At 47.0% G+C, this 23918-nt stretch overlaps 1 protein-coding gene across 1 annotated transcript; it reads right to left on the bottom strand.

Moving 5' to 3' along the window:
* Positions 1–356: 356 nt before the first annotated feature.
* Positions 357–22640, bottom strand: LOC115179339 (trafficking protein particle complex subunit 10-like). The gene is made up of 23 exons (XM_029740757.1): positions 22474–22640; positions 21551–21632; positions 21252–21387; positions 13588–13784; positions 13135–13330; positions 12930–13041; positions 12315–12562; positions 11737–11883; positions 8458–8572; positions 8037–8113; positions 7671–7762; positions 7287–7427; positions 6168–6280; positions 5203–5759; positions 4832–4973; positions 4547–4705; positions 4023–4252; positions 3676–3776; positions 3233–3359; positions 2946–3116; positions 2594–2774; positions 2318–2512; positions 357–2094 (listed from the first exon to the last, which is right to left on the bottom strand). Exons 1-23 carry the CDS (start codon positions 22532–22534, stop codon positions 1838–1840), a joined length of 3837 nt encoding a protein of 1278 aa, XP_029596617.1. The 5' UTR covers positions 22535–22640; the 3' UTR covers positions 357–1837.
* Positions 22641–23918: the final 1278 nt, after the last annotated feature.

Here is a 23918-nt window from a genome sequence, read left to right as displayed (position 1 = left end):
GCAAAATTCCTCCTGACCGTTGTGCAGGTCTGTTCCGCAACTACAGAAAACGTTTGGTTGAGGTTATTGCTGCCAAAGGAGGGTCAACCAGTTATTAAATCCAACGGGTTCACATACTTTTCCCACCCTGCACTGTGAATGTTTACACAATGTGTTCAATAAAGACATGAAAATGTATAATTGTTTGTTATTAGTTTAAGCTGACTGTTTGTCTATTGTTGTGACTTAGATGAAGATCAGATCAAATTTGATGACCAATTTAAGCAGAAATCCAGGTAATTCCAAAAGGGTTCACATCATTTTTCTTGCCATTGTACGTTTTGTAGGTGGAGTCTGAGTGGGAGGGGTTCTTTTTCATTAAGCTGGCCAGATAGAGGGAACGAGTCTTCCGCCTTTCGTCCTGGCGGTGAGCACTAGTTTGTTTGTGGGATTATGCTAGATACAAGCCCAGAGGTGGAGGAATACAGGACAGTATAGCTGAAGGGGTGTGCTACAGGTTGTGCTTAGGCCTCAGGCCCAAAGCCCTCATAGGCCTCCAGTAGATACCAACCACACCAACAGACACAGAGCAACAACCAGAACTTGTCCGGCGACACAGTACAAAAATAGAGGTCAATAAACGAATGAACACCGCATTTACACAAGTGAATTTCCCCTCCTAAGTTGTTTTTGTTAAAGAATTGTGCTATGATAAGAAAGTGCTCTTCCTGACAGTTACCGTAGCAACAGCGAATGTCTGAAAAAAAAAAAAAAAAAAAAAAAAAAGTCAGACACCACATTTACTAAACATAGAATTTACCTGCTCAGCATTCAAGTAAACCACAAAGTCAGACAGAACACATGATGGTAACACTTCAAACAGATGGTCACTTTCAGCCAAAAAGTCACTGAAAACAACCAAGTACAATTTCATCCCATTGTTCTCAGATTTCACCGATTCTTGAATAAGTGAATTTCAGTGAACCCTAAAACCTGAACAAAGCCAAAAGCAAGTGTTCGTTAGTACGTCTCACACGTACATCTCACACCTGCTCGAAAACAAAACGTATATTTTTCTCTAACATATTCCTTTGAGACACTGTGTTTTTGGTGCAGCCTTTGCACAGTCAGTACAGTGATTCCTCTGGAATAATATGTACTTATTGAACAGTTTGTACAGTGGCCAGAAGGTGGCGCTATGACTACAGCAAAGGAAAGAGGATTCAGCAGGGTTTGGGGCTGGAAGTGAGTGAGTGAAGAGGAAAAGTGGAGTAGACATTGCTCACACACACACACACACACACACACACACACACACACACACGATTAACTGGCCCCGCTCTTTCCCTTCATCCATCACAACTTGCCGTGTCATGCATAGACACACACGAACCAATACAAACAACCACAAACCGAAGCACCCCTGTCCAAACACACAGTAGTGTGTCCATGCGTGCCTCATACAGAAGGTTGTGTTGACGATCAGTGGAACCAGAAAGCCGATCACAGGTGCGTGGGGTGGGGGGGGTTAAGCGGTTTACTGTGTCCACGGAGCAAGGACCAATAAGAGATCTAGTTTTACAGGTACACAAAACCCTCTTCTCTGACAGTGGGGGGAGAGAGGGCTATTTTCATATGAAAAAGATTGACAAGATAAAAATACAGCCGATGGAACTCAGGTCAGAACGGGAGCAGGGCCAGTGGCTGGCCAGCAATGAGTCCTGAGAGGAGAGCCAGTGTCAGTTCCCTGCTGCCGGGCCACCTCCCGGTTCCAGAACCACAGCCAGGAACCAAACCACAGAGGTCCAGGCGTGGGGGGGGCACAGCATGGGGGGGTGGGGGCAGCGGCCCACAGGGGTCATGTGACGTTAACCTCCATCACGTGGTCGTCAGTAACGGGCAGCACCAGCACCTGCCGCCCCTGGCTCAAATAGAACACCTGTCCCGGACTGAAGGGCTCCAGGCGAGGCATGGGGAGACCCCTCTGCTGCTCCCGCTGCTGCTCCCCGCTGCCCACCGAGTGGACGCTGCCTCGGCTGCGGATGCTGGCCGTGTCGCCCTGGTCGTCCAGCCCTTTGTCCAGCAGGGATATGGTGTCGTTCTCTAAGCAGCTGTCTGTGAGCGGCCAGAGAGAGAGAGAGGTGAGTACATGTGACTGAGTGTGTGTGAGAGAGAGAGTACAACACGTGCTGTAATAATGCCTATAAGCAAATAATCTAAACAGCATGTAAGAGGTTGACAAAGATGGCACAAAATATCGACTACCGTTGTGTTAAGTAATGGGAGACATGTCTACGGACTGAGCTTAAGGACCGTTCTGCAGCTGTGGGTTACATACCCGTGTCTGGCTGAATGGCTGGGACGGCACTGTGGGGCAGGTACTTGAACACTTTGATGTTGGGGAAGGGCAGGTGACCGGCGAACAGGGGCATAACCTCCATCTGAACCCTGTGTGTGGCGCTGGCAGCCACGGGCATGGACACCACCCCCGAGCTCTTGCCACACACCGCCCAGTTACTGCTGTTGTCCACCACTGCAGACAACACACACCAGGGTAGACAGGTAAATAACAGACATGGACACACACACACACACACACCTTCCCGTGTCCTACCTTCATACATGAGCTTGGTGGTCCTCAGACCTTCTATTTCTGTAGACTCCTCCTCCTCCCCTTCAGTCTCGCTGGGCTCCGCCTGCCGTGTGATGGACACCTCGAGGCCACAGAGGGCGCCGGTGCGACAGTGCTGGTCGCCGGACGGCGGCAAGATCTCGGCCTTCAAGCTGTAAAGGGTCTGGGGAGGAGGGTTAGCAACATCGTGCGATGTTCGAGCCCAGAACGACGTTTGTTTGTGACGAGAACAGGGTTGTGTTCATTCGTTTTGCAACGGAAAACAAAAAAAATGTGTTTTCCTCCATGTGGTGTCTTATGATGGGACCCAGAGGTGGGTCTTGCGTATACTCACAGAGACCCGGTCCAGCTGGAACTCGTAGCGGTAGGGTCTGAAGGCGGTGCGTGCGTCCGAGGCGGAGACGGGCGCGAAGCTGGCGGAGAACGCACACTGCAGACACAGCGGGAGGGGTTTGGCCCAACGCATCTCCCACAGGCAGAACACTGACTGCTGACTGCACACCGTCTGAGGCAAAGAGGATCAGAACAGATGTGTGTGTGTGTGTAGAGAGAAATGTGTGAGAGAGAGAGAAAGAGAGAGAGAGAGAGGAAGTGTGTGTGTGTGTATTTTCAGTTACTCACCTGTTGTGTTTTAACATTGAGTGAGAGCAGCTCCATCGAGACTGCGGGCTGGCGCTCTGTGAGGACCGGGTCCGCCAGGTGGAAGTTTGTGTCGGACACGTTCTGGAGACACACCTGTATGTACTTCCTGTGTGACCAGTCAGAGGAGTCAGATCAATATTTAGATTCTCAACGTCACCATAGATTACTTACTGAATGACTGAGCAGACATGTCATTCAATAGACACTTCATATGCATTTAAAGTCCTGTAGACGAGAAGGTATATTACCCAATGCGGGTTCCAAATACTGCAATTGGAATTTGCATTGGGCGCGTCACTCAGTAAATAAAAGTTTCAAATTAAATCATGCTGTATTTTTTGCACACATCTGTGACTGCGTGACAAAAAATGTCCCCCATACAGTAAAAGCAGATGGAGTGTGTGTGTGTGTGTGTGACCTACCTTTTCCCAGCAGAGAGTATTGAGTGCTTGGCTTTGAAAGGGACATAGAAGGTTAGGGCTATGAGAGTGGAGTAGATGGACCAAGGACAGTCGATGGAGACCTATGGAGACAGAAAGAGAACACACAGGGCTGTAAACATAGGATAGGCATGGTCATGTTCATTAAGGCACAGTGTAACAAAACACTTTCAAACATTGAGGCGGAATACTCATTGGACAAATCCAAGTAGTCCCTCCGTTTCAGTCTGTTGTCTTCCATTGGGTGCCCAATGAACATGACCCTAGTAAATGATATAAAGGTGGTCCTGGGGTTAACTCTAGGCTAGGAGAACAAACGGTCTTCAAACCTTCTGGTCGATGTTGATCATGCCACTGTCTGCGTGGCTGTGGCTCTTGGGCCGGTGGCAGACCTCGCCGTTGGTGAGACGCTCGATGTCGGGCTTGAAAGGCGTGGGGGGGATGTGGCACAGCACCTCCAGCTGGAACTCCAGGGTGTGGTAGGGAGGGGTGGGGGGCAGGGAGATGCTGGTCACCTTCTCCGATGACTGGATGGAAAGAGCGCTCTCCCCCATGCGCTCTGCAAACAGATGGGTGCGAGAGAGCGAGAACAGAAAAGTTAGCAACAGCAGAAGTAGGGAAAGGCAGTCAGCATGGAACGCTAAAAGGTGTCTCCCCCTATGGACCGGGGGTCATTGATCTCCATGGTAACCCCCAGACCTGCCTGGGCTAATATTAGTGATTGGAGGCAGCGGCTGGATTGCAGTCTCTCCTCGTCTATAGACTACTTGCAATGAAACAATTTGGATGAACTATCCCTTTAACCTCTCTGACCCTTGACCTCTGACCCAGAGTGGATGGAAGGAAGGCTGACCTCCCGTGCTGGACAGGACGGTAGCAGAGCAGCAGCTAGAGTGGAGGATGGGCATGGAGTCTGTATTGCTAAGCTGCAGCGCATCACCCTTCTTCACACTGTAGTGGCCTGTTGCTATGGTGAACTTCACCTTCTGGGGAATGCCTGCCAACAGGTTGTCTGGAGGGAAAACACAGATACACGTAAAAATACAAGGATGACCTGGTCCAACCACATATAAACAGGCAGCGATTAGCATTCATTGTTTGTGGCTAAAGAGGGGGACAGAGGGCCAGAGAGACGGACCTGAGAGGGGCTCGATGGTGAGCTGAGGCTCCTGGGAGTAGACCTCGTACTGCACCACAGGGTAGATGTGAGACTGGACAAACTGGACTCTCCCCACGCTCCCGCACAGCTGACGTAACGTGTACGAGCCCGGTTCTCCAGTCTTGAGAGAAAAGAGCGAGAGTAGAGAGAGGGGGAAGAAAAAAAAGAGAGAGCGACAAGGAGTGATAAAGTGACGACCTCTAATTGACAGCATTCCCCATTCTGTTTTAATGGAGAGGAGGCAAGAAGAGAACAGATTTCTTTAGACAAATTGAAAATGAGCCATGGGGTGGACTTGGACTCGAGACATGACTGTTGATGACGTTATAGGAGGCTGGAAGAAAACGTACCGGGGCCGTGAACAAGATGCTGTTGTCGCCGGGCTGCAGCGTTATGTCTCGTGCCCTTAACATCTGGGCCCCATCGTCCACAGCGATCGCTGCCGGGAGGGCCCCGGCGGTGGGCGTGTCCAGGGAGGCTGAGCTGTCGTGGCGCCGCAGCAGCAGGTGCATGTTCTTACACACCACCCCCGTGGAGTTGAGCGAGCTGTCCGACGGGCTGCGGTCCTGCATTTCGTAAAGCTCCAGGGCGGGGGGTAGCAAAGCGCCCATCCCGACCCCAGCTAGGGGGCTTCCCTGGGGGAACAGGACCACCCCGTCCCCATGGCCTTGTGGTCCCTGGCCCGTCCTCCTCTGGGCGCTGCCCGCCCGGCCCCTCGCCCCGCCCTGCTCCAGGCTGAAGTGGAGAGTGGCGGCCAGCTGCTCCACCTGCACGGCCACAGGCATCAGGCAGCGTACGCGCAGCTCCAGCTGCAGGGCGGCACCCACGTGCACCACGGCGCCAGGCGGGCTGAACTGCATCTCACGCAGCTGGGCGAACGCCGCCATGCTCAGAGCCACAGTCTGGTCTGGAGAGACGAGAGGAGGAAGAGGGGGATGAAAGAGGGAGGAGACAGAGGGCATTACACATTGTGAAGTCAGAGATATGTTGGTCTAGCCTGGGTGCCAGTCTTTCTGTTCTCTTGCCAACTCCTTATGCAATTGTCAGGCTTGACAATGGAGCAGACAAAAGCACAAAGATCTGGGGACCAGGCGAATGTTTACCAGTCTTGGGAGAAAGAAATAGCCACTATTTACATGTTTGACCAGTTTAGTTGGCAAGTCTCTCAGAAGTTGAGACAACCAGACAAGGACCCTTGGATTTTTCATTGTGCAATTAGAAGCTTTCAACTCATTGATGCAGGTAGACAAGAACAAACAGCTTTGACTGTTCCTGTCATGTCTCGAGTGTACGCAGTGTGTGTGTGTGTGCTCACCCGAGGGAGCCGGGGGCTGGCTGGCGAAGGTAAGGATCTCCTGGCAGAAGTGCTTCCTCTCCTCCTCTGTCAGGTTGGCATCGCCCGCTAGCAAGGCACTGGTCTGCAGGTAGCTGGCACAGTGAGTCAAGGAAACCTGAACTAGAAGATTGTATCTTGACTGACACCTGCCTATTTCAATGCAATGGGAGAGTGAAAGAAGAGAGAGAGCCTTCAGAAAGGATTCCCTACCTAGCGTGCGGATTGGATGGGGGTGAAATAGTAGCCAACCTCCCTTTGAGGTCATTATTCGCCTAGCTACCCATGATGGAAATCTTTAGTCCACACAATCATTTAACAGATGACCTCTCAAACAACTGAGAGCACAGAAGACTGGTTTGTGTTCAGTAGACACGAAATGGGGGAGGGGGGGAAAATAATGCTTTGAACCGGTATGAACCAGGGAGGTACTATCTGTCCAATAGGAGTCCCACGTTTTCCATTGAAAAATTGTTGTTACGGTTGGCCCTATTGAACATGACCCTGGCTCATATAGAATGTACACCAATGAAGACATTGTCCGTGTCGAGAGCATCTAAACCGTGATGTATTATGGGTAAATTGTGGCTGACTGACCTACAAATAACATTGAGTAGTTAATTGTGATGCAAGGTGATTTGTAGTCGGTCTCAACCCGCCTTTAAAATCAGTTGCAATGCCAAATGCGCCCATTGAGACTGATTGACATTGGGTCGTATACACTAGGCACCAAACGGAAGAAAACAGAATGAAACAGGGAGGGACTACCTGAACTTGTCCAATGACAAACACTTGTTTTTGTTTCCCGTTGCAAAGGGAAGGATCCCTTGGCAGTAGTGTTTCCTCTCCTCTGTCAGGTGTGTTCAAGACAGCTGGGAACTCTGAAAAATACGAGGTCAAATCATGAGGTCAGTGATCTTCAAGTCAGAGCTCTAGAAAGAGGCTCGAGTTCCCGAGTTGGATGACCATTCAAAACAATTTTTCCCCAGTCGGAGCTTGTTCCCCCACCCAGAGTTCCCAGTTGTCTTGAACGCACTGAACTCGGAAGTCGGAGATTTCTGAGTTCCCAGTTGTTTTGAACGCTGCATTTTTGGAGGATACTCTTCAGTCTGCTGCAGGAGCTTCTGACACTCGGCCATCTGCTTCCTGGTATGAGTCACCTGCAGGCTCCACCCCTCTGCCACGTATGACCTCAGAGAGTCATCAAGGAAGCCCTCTGCTCTCTCCGGGTCACCTTTCTTCCTACGCACACAAACCACACACACAGTTAACACCGTTTTTATTCATTTAGCATCAATCAATTAGAGCAACCCTACACTCTTTCATTCATTAGTCATTAGCACATGTAGCTGACTGGGGCTAATCATTTTCCCAAGCAACCTTCATCTTTGGAAACACCATTCAGAGATGGAGGGTGAGAGGCAGAGGGATAGAAGGAGAGAAAGGATAGATAGAAGGATAGAAGGAGAGAAAGAAAGGCTTTACATGTAAAACTCAGCTAGACTCTTCCCAATGAGCCGGGCTGAGCGCATCCTGCCTATGGCTCTGTACATCTCCATAGCAGCATGAGACAGCTCCTGAAAAGAAAGAGAGAGAAGGATCATCAGAGGACAAAGACAGCATTCACGAAATAAGAATGTTTAGCTCTGTGATGGCTTTCTGCCCCAGTGCCTAAAGAGGGCAATGGGGCCCAATGAACTAGATACCAAGACTATAAACAGAGGCACTCTGTCTAGGGAGTGTCCCCCGCACGCACGCACGCACACACCATTATGAAGCAGAATCAAGGCTGTTATCAAGGACTACTGTTACTGGCTACACCATTATCCACTAAATCAACATGGCACTTACCAGATAGTGTTTTTCAAACGCCTCCACAGACGATAAGGCCTCATTGAGTTTTTTGTAAGGGCTCTGCAGGCTGTTAACTGTAAGAGAGAACACAGGAGAGACACTTAGACTTTCTCTAAAGACCATTTCAGCTTTTTCCTTAGCGCAATGAACTTCCACGACCTCACAATGTGAGCCTCTTTGTGTTGACAGTAAAAGTACCCCACTTCAACCTCAAATAGAGTCATCTGCACGACAGAGGGCGAAGCGATTTTGACATGGCATACAAGACAGCACAACCATTATCAAATAACACCAACATTATCCATTCTAATGTGATGCTCAGGTCTTACTACTTTATAACCAAGGGCCTATTGTGAGCGAACTGGGTCAGCTGAGCTAAAGCCTAGGGCATTAGTGTGTGTGTGTGTGTGTAAAATACCCGTCTCTGGTCTCTCTTCCCCCAGGCCAGCCAGAAGGTCCACAGTGCGGTTTAGGTCCTCGGAGGTGGGGACCTTCTCGGCCACCAGGCCACACAGGTAGCCCAGAGACTTCAGCTGGGAACACAACAACACACGCATCACAACATACATAGGGCCACAGTGACAAGCTGGAAATGGAGTCTAATGACAATCACCAGAAAGTGTGTCAGAGTTTCTTGACCCGGTAAAACTCCTTGCTTTCACAGACACGGATAAAGTCTTGGACTAAAAAGCACTTAACAATGATTCTCCATAGAGCATACTTTTGGAAAGCAGGCACCTTGTGACTTCAGAATGGTGTAGGTCCCCAGGGCAAGGGCTAACACAGTGTACCAGCAGTGATGGTGTGTTAGGTCAGAGGTGCTGTAGGTACAGTGCATTCAGAAAGTATTCAGACCTGTTGACTTTTTCCACATTTTGTTACATTACAGCTTTACTCTAAAATTGATTTTAAAAGAATTCCCATCAATCTACACACAATATACCCCATAATGAAAACCCCATATTACAAAAAAAAGAAATACCTTATTTGCATAAATATTCAGACTCTTTGCTATGAGACTCGAAATGCATTTATTTTAACTAGGCAAGTCCGTTAAGAACAAATTCTTAATTACAATCACGGCCTACCCCGGACGACGCTGGGCCAATTGTGCGCCGCCCTATCACGGACGGTTGTGATACAGCCTGGAATCGAACCAGGGTTTGTAGTGACGCCTCTAGCACTGAGATGCAGTGCCTTAAACCGCTGCGCCACTCGGGAGTCCAGGTGCATTCAGTTTCCATTGATCATCCTTGGAGATGTTTCTACAACTTGGAGTCCATCTATGGCAAATTCAATTGACTGGACATGATTTGGAAAGGCACAAACTGGTCAATATAAGGTCCCACAGTTGACAGACAGTGCATGTCAGAACAAAAACCAAGCCATGAGGACGAAGGAACTGTCCATAGAGCTCAGAGACAGGATTGTGTCGAGTCACAGATCTGGGGAAGGGTACCAAAACATTTCTGCAGCATTGAAGGTCCCCAAGCACACAGTGACCTCCATCATTCTTAAATGGAAGAAGTTTGGAACCACCAAGACTCTTTCTAGAGCTGGACGCCCAGCCAAACTGAGCAATCAGGGGAGAAGGGCTTTGGTCAGGGAGGTGACCAAGAACCCAATGGTCACTCTGACAGAGCTCCAGAGTTCTTATGTGGTGATGGGAGAACCTTCCAGAAGGACAACCATCTCTGCAGCACCACCAATCCGACCTTCATGGTAGAATGGCCAAACGGAAGCCACTCGTCAGTAAAAGGCACATGAAAGCCTGCTTGGAGTTTGGCAAAAGGCACCTAAAGACTCTGACCATGAGAACCCAGATTCTCTGGTCTGATGAAACCAAGATTGGACTCTTTCGCCTGAATGCTGTCGGGATGTTTTTCAGCAGCAGGCTGGGAGACTCGTCAGGATCGAGGGAAAGATGAACGGAGCAAAGTATAGCGAGATCACTGATGAAAACCTGTTCCAAAGCGCTCAGGAACTCAGGCTTGGTCAATGGTTCATTTCCAACAGGACAATGTCCCTCAGCACACAGCCAAGACAACGCATGAGTGGCTTCGGGAAAAGTCTCTGAATGTCCTTGAGTGGCCCAGCCAGAATCCGATATCTAACATCTCCGGAGACCTGAAAATAGCTGTGCAGCGATGCTCCCCATCCAACCTGACAGAGCTTGAGAAGATCTGCAGAGAACAATGTGAGAAACTTCCCAAATATAGGTGTGCCAAGCTTGTAGTGTCCTACCCAAGAAGACTTGATGCTGTCATCTTTGCCAAAGGTGTTCAACAAAGTAATGAGTAAAGGGTCTGAATACTTACAGTACCAGTCAAAAGTTTGGACACAACAACTCATTCAAGGTTGTTATTTATTTTAAATATTTTCTACATTGTAGAATAATAGTGAAGACCATTACATAACACATATGGAATCAAGTAGTAACCGAAAGAGAGTGTTAAACAAATCAAAACATATTTTATATTTGAGATTCTTCAAAGCAGCCAACTTTTGCCATTATGACAGCTTTGCACACTCTTGGCATTCTCTCAACCAGCTTCATGAGACGGCAGGTAGCCTAGTGGTTAGAGCGTTGGGCCAGTAACCGAAAGGTTGCTGGATAGAATCCCCAAGCTGACAAGGTAAAAATCTGTCGTTCTGCTCAAATAAGCAAAGAGAAATGATAGTCCATTACTTTAAGATATGAAGACTTGCTTGGGCCACAAAACACGTGCAATGGACCTTAGACCGGTGGAAATCCGTCCTTTGTTCTGATGAATCCAAATTTGAGATTTTTGGTTCCAATCACAGTGTCTTTGTGAGACGCAGAGTAGGTGAACTGATGATCTCCATATGTGTGGTTCCCACCGTGAAGCATGGAGGAGGTGTGATGGTGTTGGGGTGCTTTGCTGGTGACACTGTCTGTGATTTATTTAGAATTCAAGGCACACTTAACCAGCATGGCTACCACAGCATTCTGCAGCGATACACAATTCCATCTGGTTTGCTCTTAGTGGGACTATCATTTGTTTTTCAACAGGACAATGACCCAAAACACACCTCCAGGCTGTGTAAATGCTATTTGAGCAAGGAGAGTGATGGAGTGCTGCATCAGATGACCTGGCCTCCACAATCCCCTGACCTCAACCCAATTGAGATGGTTTTGGATGAGTTGGATCGCAGAGTGAAGGAAAAGCAGCCAACAAGTGCTCAGCATATGTGGGAACTCCTTCAAGACTGTTGGAACATCATTCCAGGTGAAGCTGGTTGAGCGAATGCCAAGAGTGTGCAAAGTTGTCATCAAGGCAAAGGGTGGCTGCTTTGAAGAATCTGAAATATAAAATATATTTTGATTTGTTTAACACTTTTTTGGTTACTACATGATTCTATATGTGTTATTTCATAGCTTTGATGTCTTCACTAACATTCTACAATGTAGAAAAGTAAAATGAAAGAAAAACCCCTGAGTAGATGTGTCCAAACATTTGACTGATAGTGTATGTAAATATGATATTTCCATTTTTTATACATTTTGCAAAAATTTCTAAAACCTGTTTTTGCTTTGTCATTATGGGGTATTGTGTAGAATGATGAAAAAATTTATACATTTTTGAATAAGACTACTGTAACAAAACGTGGAAAAAGTCAAAGGGTCTGAATACTTTCCAAATGCACTGTATATGCAGGTAGGTAGGTAGGCCACCTTCTCTGTGGCGTAGGTCCACAGGCCGACAGTGTGGGAGCAGTTGGCCTCTAGCTGGGCACGGTCGCAGCAGCCCTCGATCCTGTGGAGCACTTCCAGACAGCTGAGGAACACCCAGCAGTCCAACGCCCCCTGGACCACATACACCTACACAGAATGAGGATCTCTAGATTTACATTTAATATACTTTTTTTTGAATCCACAAATCAAATTTGAAAAATTCTTCAAAACATACAAAAATGTCACACAATGGACATCAGAAGCACCTTCTCCACCCGTGCCACACACACAGACACACCGCTCATGCACAAACCAAAGCCAATATATCACATCAATAGAGGAAGCCAAACTCTTTTTGGCGGGAGGCAACAGAGAGTTATACAATGGTAGGGGAAACACTGGAGAGTCCGTGTCCAGAATCAGAGTGTTTGAGGGGATCAGTTTGAGCAAGATGAGATGCACTGCAGAATAGTTAATCTTCATCACGTAATGAGTAGTAATTTGGGATCGAAGGTGATTTGTATGTCAGCGGTTCAGCCCAGTCTGACTGCAATACAGTACTCAAAAACACACTGTACCTCGAGTAGGCGCAGCTCCTGGACACAATTGTGCAGCAGCTCCAGGGCTCGCTGGGTGACCTCCCAGGGCCTCTGGAGGAAGATGAGCAGGGTGCACTGGCGGGAGAACAAGTAGCTGCGCAGGTCCAGCAGGCTGGCTTCGCCGTGCTGGATCAGCTCGCGCTTCTCCATGTCGATGGGCCGCCGCAGGAGCAGCCCGCTCCAGCGCTTCACCGGGGCACAGAACGAGCCCAGCCAGTTGGCCCCGTCTGAAAAACATAGACAACATAGAAAAAGACACAATAGACATGGACACAAGAATAAGATTTTGCCCTGAGTAGTACAGTAAACAAACACAAATAGGCCTATAGTAAAGATAGGCAGGGCTTTACGCTGACCTTTTTTTACAAGGAGCACGTGTGCACCTAAGTTGAAAAATGTAGGCGTACACAAATACATTTTGAAGCACAATGAAACATTTTGGGGGTAATAAAGGTGGAATCCTTCATTTTTCTAAGCACACTGGTGCTGCTAAATAAAAATTCCAGGTCACACAGCTAAATATTTAGGCGCATATGCAATTAAAACGGTCGCACTGAAGAGCCACGGTAGGGGTAGTAAACAATGCCACTGTACCTCCAGCCCCAAAGTTGAGGACATACTGAGTGAAGAGAGCGTCCAGCTCGTCGTACTGGACCAGGGCATCCTCAAACTGCTGCAGCATCTCAAACACAAAGGCCAACTCCTCCTGCACAACACACACCCCCGTTGGTTAAATAGGTTACAACTGCTTCCCCTGTAGTAGAGCATGGATGATTGACAGGTGGTGGGAGTGACCCACCTGCACCATGAAGTAGTCGCAGAAGCTCCAGCCGGGCTCGGTGCGTTTCTCGCGGAGCGTGCGCATGTCATCCTCGAAGCGGCCCAGGTTCTTGGTGAAGGACATGAGCAGCAAGGTGCGCAGCTTGGTCAGGAAGGAGCTCCACGAATCCTGGGACCGAGACGACTCCTTCAGAGGGTCCGACAGAACCACACACCTGAACCACGGGGAGGGGAGAGAGAAAGGGGGGGGGGGGGGGGGGGGGGGGGTATTAGAGGGAAAAGTCCCCAAGTCTCCTCCTGGAGGCTTTAGGGCCATCCCTCATCTAGCACATCTGATTCTACTAAATGAGTTGCTCAGGTCCTTGATAAGATGAATCTGGTGTGTTACACAACAGGATTGGATCAAAAGACTGGTAGACAAAAGAGCTCAGATTCTGTTATAACAAGAGATGAGAGTGGTGATGTTGACGACCTGTCGCTCTGCTTGTTGCAGAAGTCGTTGCGGATCTTGTCCACGATGGAGGTGCGCGGCAGGATGTTGGTCTTGTTCTTCTTCTTGGCTTCACTCTCCACCACCACGATGAGCCAGTCCACCGAGCCGTGCAGCCGCAGGGTGCTCTGCCACCGCAGCATGTCATCCTTCACCGACGCCTTGTACATCTCGGTGTCCTGACACACACACAGTATACAAAACATTAAAAACACCTGCTCTTTCCATGACAGCCTGACCAGGTGAAAGCTATGATCCCTTATTGATGTCACTTGTTATATCCACTGCAATCAGTTTAGATGAAGGGGAGGAGACAGGTTAGAGAAGGATGTTTAAGCCTTGAAACAATTGAAACATGGAATGTGTATGTGTGCCATTCAGAGGGTGAATGGGCAAGACAAAAGATTTAAGTTCCTTTGAACGGGGTACGGTAGTAGGTGCCAGGCGCACCGGTTTGTGTCAAGAACTGCAACACTGCTGGGTTTTTCATGCTCAACAATATCCTGTGTGTATCAAGAATGGTCCACCACCCAAAGGATATCCAGCTAACTTGACACAACTATGGGAAGCATTGGAGTGAACATGGGCCAGCATCCCTGTGGAACGCTTTCGACACCTGATAGATTCCATGCTAGGGATGCAAACCTCATTAACCGGTCAACAAACGGTAAAAATTTTCCAAACAGTAAAATGACATGCCCAACAGAAAATACTATCAGACCTGTATATAATGACAAGATCCTTATGTTTCCACCCTAACAATGGGACTCATCCCAAAGCGGGAAGGCAGGCGACAAGCTTAGGCCCAAAATAAACTTTGCCTCTTCCTCTCTGATACGATGCATGCTTACTAGAGGTCAACCGATTATGATTTTTCAACGCCGATACCGATTATTGGAGGACCAAAAAAAGCCGATACCGAGTAATCGGACGATTTTTAAAATGTATTTGTAACAATGACAATTACAACAATACTGAACGAACACTTATTTTAACTTAATATAATACACCAATAAAATCAATTTAGCCTCAAATAAATAATGAAACATGTTCAATTTGGTTTAAATAATGCAAAAACAAAGTGTTGGAGAAGAAAGTAAAAGTGCAATATCTGCTATGTAAGAAAGCTAACGTTTAAGTTCCTTGAGAACATATGAAAGCTGGTGGTTCCTTTTAACACGAGTCTTCAATATTCCCAGTTAAGAAGTTTTGGGTTGTAGTTATTATAGGAATTATAGGACTATTTCTCTCTATACAATTTGTATTTCATATACCTTTGACTATTGGATGTTCTTATAGGCACTTTAGTATTGCCAGTGTAACAGTATAGCTTCCGTCCCTCTCCTCGCTCCTACCTGGGCTCGAACCAGGAACACATCGACAACAGCCACCCTCAAAGTAGCGTTACCCATGTTGAGCAAGGGGAACAACTATTCCAAGTCTCAGAGCAAGTGACGTTTGAAACGCTATTAGCGCGCACCCCGCTAACCATTTCACATCGGTTACACCAGCCTAATCTCGGGAGTTGATAGGCTTGAAGTCATAAAAAGCGCAATGCTTGAAGCATTGCAAAGAGCTGCTGGCAAAACGCACGAAAGTGCTGTTTGAATGAATGCTTACGAGCCTGCTGGTGCCTACCATCGCTCAGTCAGACTGCTCTATCAAATCATAGACTTAATAATTATAACATAACACAGAAATACGAGCATTAGGTCATTAATATGGTTGAATCTGGAAACTATCATCTCGAAAACAAAGCGTTTATTCTTTCAGTGAAATACGGAACCGTTCCGTCTTTTATCTAACGGGTGGCATCCCTAAGTCTAAATATTCCTGTTACATTGCACGACCTTCAATGTTATGTCGTAATTACGTAAAATTCTGGCAAATTAGTTCGCAACGAGCCAGGCGGCCCAAACTGTTGAATATACCCTGACTCTGCGTGCAATGAACGCAAGAGAAGTGACAATTTCACCTGGTTAATATTGCCTGCTAACCTGGATTTATTTTAGCTAAATATGCAGGTTTAAAAATACACTGCTCAAAAAAATAAAGGGAACACTTAAACAACACAATGTAACTCCAAGTCAATCACACTTCTGTGAAATCAAACTGTCCACTTAGGAAGCAACACTGATTGACAATAAATTTCACATGCTGTTATGTAAATGGAATAGACAACAGGTGGAAATTATAGGCAATTAGCAAGACACCCCCAATAAAGGAGTGGTTCTGCAGGTGGTGACCACAGACCACTTCTCAGTTCCTATGCTTCCTGGCTGATGTTTTGGTCACTTCTGAATGCTGGCGGTGCTTTCACTCTAGTGGTAGCATGAGACGGAGTCTACAACCCACACAAGTGGCTCAGGTAGTGCAGCTCATCCAGGATGGCACATCAATGCGAGCTGTGGCAAGAAGGTTTGCTGTGTCTGTCAGCGTAGTGTCCAGAGCATGGAGGCGCTACCAGGAGACAGGCCAGTACATCAGGAGACGTGGAGGAGGTCGTAGGAGGGCAACAACCCAGCAGCAGGACCGCTACCTCCGCCGTTGTGCAAGGAGGAGCAGGAGGAGCACTGCCAGAGCCCTGCAAAATGACCTCCAGCAGGCCACAAATGTGCATGTGTCTGCTCAAACGGTCAGAAACAGACTCCATGAGGGTGGTATGAGGGCCTGACGTCCACAGGTGGGGATTGTGCTTACAGCCCAACACCGTGCAGGACGTTTGGCATTTGCCAGAGAACACCAAGATTGGCAAATTCGCCACTGGTGCCCTGTGCTCTTCACAGATGAAAGCAAGTTCACACTGAGCACATGTGACAGACGTGACAGAGTCTGGAGACGCCGTGGAGAACGTTCTGCTGCCTGCAACATCCTCCAGCATGACCGGTTTGGCGGTGGGTCACTCATGGTGTGGGGTGGCATTTCTTTGGGGGGGCGCACAGCCCTCCATGTGCTCGCCAGAGGTAGCCTGACTGCCATTAGGTACCAAGATGAGATCCTCAGACCCCTTGTGAGACCATATGCTGGTGTGGTTGGCCCTGGGTTCCTCTTAATGCAAGAAAATGCTAGACCTTATGTGGCTGGAGTGGGTCAGCAGTTCCTGCAAGAGGAAGGCATTGATGCTATGGACTGGCCCGCCCGTTCCCCAGACCTGAATCCAATTGAGCACATTTGGGACATCATGTCTCGCTCCATCCACCAACGCCACATTGCACCATAGACTGTCCAGGAGTTGGCGGATGCTTTAGTCCAGGTCTGGGAGGAGATCCCTCAGGAGACCATCCGCCACCTCATCAGGAGCATGCCCAGGCGTTGTAGGGAGGTCATACAGGCACGTGGAGGCCACACACACTACTGAGCCTCATTTTGACTTGTTTTAAGGACATTACATCAAAGTTGGATCAGCCTGTAGTGTGGTTTTTCACTTTAATTTTGAGTGTGACTCCAAATCCAGACCTCCATGGGTTGATAAATTGGATTTCCATTGATTATTTTTGTGTGATTTTGTTGTCAGCACATTCAACTATGTAAAGAAAAAAAGTATTTAATAAGATTATTTCATTCATTCAGATCTAGGATGTGTTATTTCAGTGTTCCCTTTATTTTTTTGAGCAGTGTATATACTTCTGTGTATTGATTTTAAGAAAGGCATTGATGTTTATGGTTAGGTACAGTCGTGCAACAATTGTGCTTTTGTTAAATCATCCCCCGTTTGGCGAAGTCGGCTGTCTTTGTTAGGAAGAAATAGTCTTCACAGTTCGCAACGAGCCAGGAGGCCCAAACTGCTGCATATACCCTGACTCTGTTGCAAGAGAAGTGACACAATTTTCCTAGTTAAAAGAAATTCATGTTAGCAGGCAAGATTAACTAAATATGCAGGTTTAAAAATATATACTTGTGTATTGATTTTAAGAAAGGCATTGATGTTTATGATTGGAGCAACGTGTACCTAAGTGATTATATGCAATGCAGGACACGCTAGATAAACTAGTAATATCATCAACCATGTGTAGTTAACTAGTGATTATGATTGATTAATTGTTTTTTATAAGATAAGTTTAATGCTAGCTAACAACTTACCGTGGCTTCTTACTGCATTCGCGTAACAGGCAGGCTCCTCGTGGAGTGCAATGTAAAGCAGGTGGTTAGAGCGTTGGACTAGTTAACCGTAAGGTTGCAAGATTGAATCCCCAAGCTGACAAGGTAAAAATCTGTCGTTCTGCCCCTGAACAAGGCAGTTAACCCACCGTTCCTAGGCCGTCATTGAAAATAAGAATGTGTTCTTAACTGACTTGCCAAGTTAAATAAAGGTGTAAAAGAAATAATCAATTCTGCCAAATCGGTGTCCGATTAATCAGTCGACCTCTAATGCATACAAGGACTGGCCATTTTTCATTAAGAGCTTAATGGAAACATGCAACAATAGCAAGTCCTTCGTCTAACACTCAAAAATGTAATAGCCTTGGTTTCATGCATGTTAACATTAGAAGCCTCCTCCCTAAGTTTGTTTTATAGACCACCATATGTGAACTGATTTCCCCCCCATCTATCTTCAGAGCTCGTGCTGCTAGGTGACCTAAACTGGGACATGCTTAACACCCCAGCCATCCTACAATCTAAGCTTGATGCCCTCAGTCTCACACAAATTATCAATGAACCTACCAGGTACCACCCCAAAGCCGTAAACACCCTCTTAGATATCACTAACCGACTTGCCCTCTAAATACACCTCTGCTGTTTTCAACCAAGATCTCAGCGATCACTGCCTCATTGCCTGCATCCGTAATGGATCAGCGGTCAAACGACCTCCACTCATCACTATCAAACGCTCCCTGAAACACTTCAGCGAGCAGGCCTTTCTAATCGACCTGACCCGGGTATCCTGGAAGGATATTGACCTCATCCCGTCAGTAGAGGATGCCTGGTTATTTTTTTTAAATGCCTTCCTCACCATCTTAAATAAGCATGCCCCATTCAAGAAATGTAGAACCAGGAACAGATATAGCCCTTGGTTCTCTCCAGACCTGACTGCCCTTAACCAACACAAAAACATCCTGTGGCGTTCTGCATTAGCATCGAACAGCCCCAGTGATATGCAACTTTTCAGGGAAGTTAGAAACCAATATACACAGGCAGTTAGAAAAGCCAAGGCTAGCTTTTTCAAGCAGAAATTTGCTTCCTGCAACACAAACTCAAAAGAGTTCTGGGACATAAGAGCACCTCCTCCCAGCTGCCCACTGCACTGAGGATAGGAAACTCTGTCACCACCGATAAATCCACTATAATTGAGAATTTCAATAAGCATTTTTTCTACGGCTGGCCATGCTTTCCACCTGGCTACCCCTACCCCGGTCAACAGCATTGCACCCCCCACAGCAACTCGCCCAAGCCTTCCCCATTTATTTTTCTCCCAAATCCAGTCAGCTGATGTTCTGAAAGAGCTGCAAAATCTGGACCCCTACAAATCAGCCGGGCTAGACAATCTGGACCCTCTATTTCTAAAATTATCTGCCGAAATTGTTGCAACCCCTATTACTAGCCTGTTCAACCTCTCATGTCATCTGAGATTCCCAAAGATTAGAAAGCAGCTGCGGTCATCCCCCTCTTTAAAGGGGGGGACACTAGACCCAAACTGCTACAGACCTATATCTATCCTACCCTGCCTTTCTAAGGTCTTCGAAAGCCAAGTCAACAAACAGATTACCGACCATTTTGAATCCCACCGCACCTTCTCCGCTATGCAATCTGGTTTCAGAGCTGGTCATGGGTGCACCTCAGCCACGCTCAAGGTCCTAAACGATATCTTAATCACCATCGATAAGAAACATAACTGTGCAGTCATATTCATTGACCTGGCCAAGGGTTTCGACTCTGTCACCACATCCTCATCGGCAGACTCAACAGCCTTGGTTGGTTTCTCAAATGATTGCCTCGCCTGGTTCACCAACTACTTCTCTGATAGAGTTCAGTGTGTCAAATCAAAGGGCCTGTTGTCCGGGCCTCTGGCAGTCTCTATGGGGGTGCCACAGGGTTCAATTCTTGGGCCGACTCTTTTCTCTGTATACATCAATGATGTCGCTCTTGCTGCTGGTGAGTCTCTGATCCACCTCTACGCAGACGACACCATTCTGTATACATTTTACATTTTAGTCATTTAGCAGACACTCTTATCCAGAGCGACTTACAGTAGTGAATGCATACATTTTTTCTCTGTACTGGTCGCCCGTGGGAATCGAACCCACAACCCTGGCATTGCAAACACCATGCCCTACCAACTGAGCCACACTGGCCCTTCTTTGGACACTGTTAACTACCCTCCAGACGAGCTTCAATGCCATAAAACTCTCCTTCCGTGGCCTCGAACTGCTCTTAAATACAAGTAAAACTAAATGCATGCTCTTCAACCGATCGCTGCCTGCACCTGCCCGCCCATCCAGCATCACTACTCTGGACGGTTCTGACTTAGGTATTTGTAGTTGTCCATATATTCTAGGTGTCTGGTTAGACTGTAAACTCTCCTTCCAGACTCACATCAAACATCTCCAATCCAAAGTTAAATCTAGAATTGACTTCCTATTTCGCAACAAAGCATCTTTCACTCATGCTGCCAAACATACCCTCGTAAAACTGATCATCCTACCGATCATCCTACCGATCCTCGACTTCGGCGTTGTCATTTACAAAATAGCCTCCAATACCCTACTCAATAAATTGGATGCAGTCTGTCACAGTGCCATCCGTTTTGTCACCAAAGTCCCATATACTACCCACCACTGCGACCTGTACGGTCTCGTTGGTTGGCCCTCGCTTCATACTTGTCGCTAAACCCACTGGCTCCAGGTCATCTACAAGACCCTGCTAGGTAAAGTTCCCCCTTATCGCAGCTCGCTGGTCACCATAGCAGCACCCACCTGTAGCACGCGCTCCAGTAGGTATATCTCTCTGGTCACCCCCAAAGCCAATTCCTCCTTCGGCCGCCTCTCCTTCCAGTTCTCTGCTGCCAATGACTGGAACGAACTACAAAAATCTCTGAAACTGGAAACACTTATCTCCCTCACTAGCTTTAAGCACCAGCAGTCAGAGCAGCTCACAGATCACTGCACCTGTACATAGCCCATCTATAATTTAGCCCAAACAACTACCTCTTCCCCTACTGTATTTATTTAGCTCCTTTGCACTCCATTATTTCTATTTTGCACTATCTTCCACTGCAAATCTACCATTCCAGTGTTTTACTTGCTATATTGTACTTACTTGTACTTAATTGCCTCCACGTTTCTATGGAAGGAAGTTCGCAAGACCACTTTGAAGCAAGGTAAGACATGCCTCATTATTTGAAGTAAAGTAAAACGTTCAGGTTTAAAACAATTATACTGCCTGAAGCTCCCATTGCATAGTGATGGGTGATGCGCTGATAGTCAATGGTAGGCAGGCTATAGCCTATGCAGCAGAATGGCGAATAGGAGGCGCGCTTTACATGTTGAGATTTAGAAATAAAAATAGCATTAACACACCCATATGAGACAAACACACACGGTTATTGAAGTTTTTCTTGTGAATCATAATACAGTGTTGAATGTTATGATACCAACAACAATGCCGGTCTGTCCAATATGTTCCTACTACATCAAATAGTGACTACTCACACAACAGTCTGTCCAGTATATGTGCAGGAAGGGAAAGGTGAGCAGGGCTCTGTTTCCATCCTTAGGAAGTAGCTCCTCTTTGAACTGAACAAAGTTGGCCTCGAGGTGAATCATCTTTGGTGCGCGTCCGTAGGACCTTCAGACGAGGAGACGTTGGCATTGAAAACAAAGCAACTTAAAACACAGTCGGGCACACACGCTCAAACACGTACACACATCCACAACTTTGCACAAACCACACAGTTGCGCAAGCGTGCACACACATCTGATAGCGAAGTGCAAACATCCCAATAGCTCACCTCCTCCACTCCATGGGCTCCCTGGGTAACTGCTGTGCCAGAGAGGTGTAGAGAGAAGTGAACAGGCTCTGGTCGCCAGCACCTGTGTGTCGGGGTTGAGACAGAGTAGTGAAGAAGAGAGCAAGGGAGAGAGAGCAGACAGGCAAAATAGTTCAACCACTGTGCTTCCAACCAGCATCTTATTCCATTTTTAGGGCTCATTTGTTTCGTTCCATTTTATTAGCTAGCCATCGAGCTATGTCTCACTGCACACCTTAGGCTACGTCACCCAGAGCAACAGTCTTGAGTTTGCAACAGAGGCAACATAACAGCACTATTTGTGTTTTGAGATCATAGCGAACTACACTAGCTAGCCAATTTGTAAGTCGCTCTGGATAAGAGCGTCTGCTAAATGACTTAAATGTAAATGTAGCTAGAGAATATGTTCTTGAAATAACGCCCTGTCAGGGTCTTGTCTAGCTCTTGTCGTTAATACATTGACAGTCCTCAAACTTGAACAGTTTGCGCAGTGTACTACTTGTAGGTATTCTCATCCAGGCCTCGTTTGATTAGTAGCTTGTTAACTAACTAGCTAAAACAGCACGAGCCGACTATGTAAAAGAAGACAGCGAGGGGATGTCGAAATGCTGCATGAGGAATAGGCTATTTTGTTGGCTAGTTAGCTACTAACTAGCCTAGCAAGCGATGTCCTTTTAAAAATTGCTAATGTAGGACTTCTGAAACAATCTTTAACAACGATAAACAGTATCTGGCTAGCATGCCGGTTAGACAAAATAGATTATCTGCAGCGGCCACTGCATTGGTTGAGGTGTCAATCAGATTGACACAGCACAGCAACCACTGAGGTATACTATCGCTAGCAAGCTAGCTAGCCAAGCAAACTAACATTGCTAACGTTAACGAGACATCTCAGGTTAACTAACATGTCACAATCGGCTTGTTTTCCATAGTGTAGATTATTGGCTTTTCTTCATGGGCCTCCATGGATTCTGAGGGTCAACATTAGTCCTCCATTTGAAAGTGAACAATATCACTAGTGTTGTTATCAGAGCTGTACATTTCTGCTTGTATCGAATTGGGGCCTTTTTCATTTCCTGTATGTCCCTGACAAGATGACGACATCCGGCACAAAGTCAACGAGAGGAATGCCGCGTTCATGATTTGACGTCGTCGTCCCCCCCCCCCCCCCCGAGTTCCCAGTATCGGTGCGTGTGGCAAATGTGTGTGTGTGTTTCTAAGATTTTAATGAGTTACAGTTCACATAAGGAAATCTGTCAATTGAAAAAAATTCATTAGACCTTAATCTATGGATTTCACATGACTGGGAATACAGATATGGATCTGTTGGTCACAAATACCCCCAAAAATGTATGTGTGTGTGTGTGTGTGTGTGTGTGTGTGTGTGTGTGTGTTTGTGTTGGAGTGTCAATGTAAGTATGTGTGAGTATGTGAGTCCAGTATGTATGCATAGTCAGAACGAGTTAGTGCAAAAGGGGTCAATGCAGATATTCCGGGTAGCTATTTAGTTAACTATACTGAACAAAAATATAAACGCAACATGCAACAATTTCTAAGATTTTACTGAGTAACAGTTCATATAAGGAAATCAGTCAATTGAAACAAATTCATTAGGCCTTAATCTATGGATTTCACATGACTGGGAATACAGATATGGTGCGCTAAGGTATGGAGAGTCAGTGCAGGTGTTCAGTCCAGTTCAAGTGTTAAGTAGTTTGATGGCTTGTAGATAGAAACTGTCTCTAAGCTTTTTGGTATCAGACCTCATGTTCCGGTACATCTTCCCGATGGTAAGTGAGTAAACATCTCGTAGCTGGGGTGTGTGGGGTCCTTGATGATACTTCTGGACTTCCTCAACATCCAGAATATACAGTATGTCCTGGATGACTGGGAGCACAGCCTCAGTGATGTACCCGCTGGAGGACCTTGCAGTCGTGGTCAGACATTCTCGATGGTGCAGCGATAGTATTTGGAGTGGACCCGGGGTGGCGTGAAGAATTTCTTCAGCCGCCATAGGAAGTAGAGACAATGTTGCGCCCTCTTGACAAGAGTGGTAGTGTTCATGGTCCATGTCAAGTACTCAGTCATGTAGATGCCGAGGAACTTAAAACTGCATCTTTCTACTGCAGTCCCATTGACGTGGATCAGGGCTTTTCCCCTCTGCTTCCTGAAGTCAACAATCAACTCCTTTGTTTTGCTGATGTTGAGGGAGAGGTTGTTGTCCTGGTACCACAATGCCAGTTCACTTACCTCCTCTCTATAGGAGCGTGAAAGTACATTCTCTCCTCCAACCTCAGAGCGGGAAAGTACCTGGTCATCCGGAGCAGCGAGAGTCTTCCTGATTGGCTTG

This window comes from Salmo trutta, chromosome 39 (assembly GCF_901001165.1).
Source record: "Salmo trutta chromosome 39, fSalTru1.1, whole genome shotgun sequence".
Taxonomy (NCBI): Eukaryota; Metazoa; Chordata; class Actinopteri; order Salmoniformes; family Salmonidae; genus Salmo; species Salmo trutta.
Note: the sequence above shows the minus strand (reverse complement) of the source record. Positions and strands in the feature narration are given on the sequence as shown.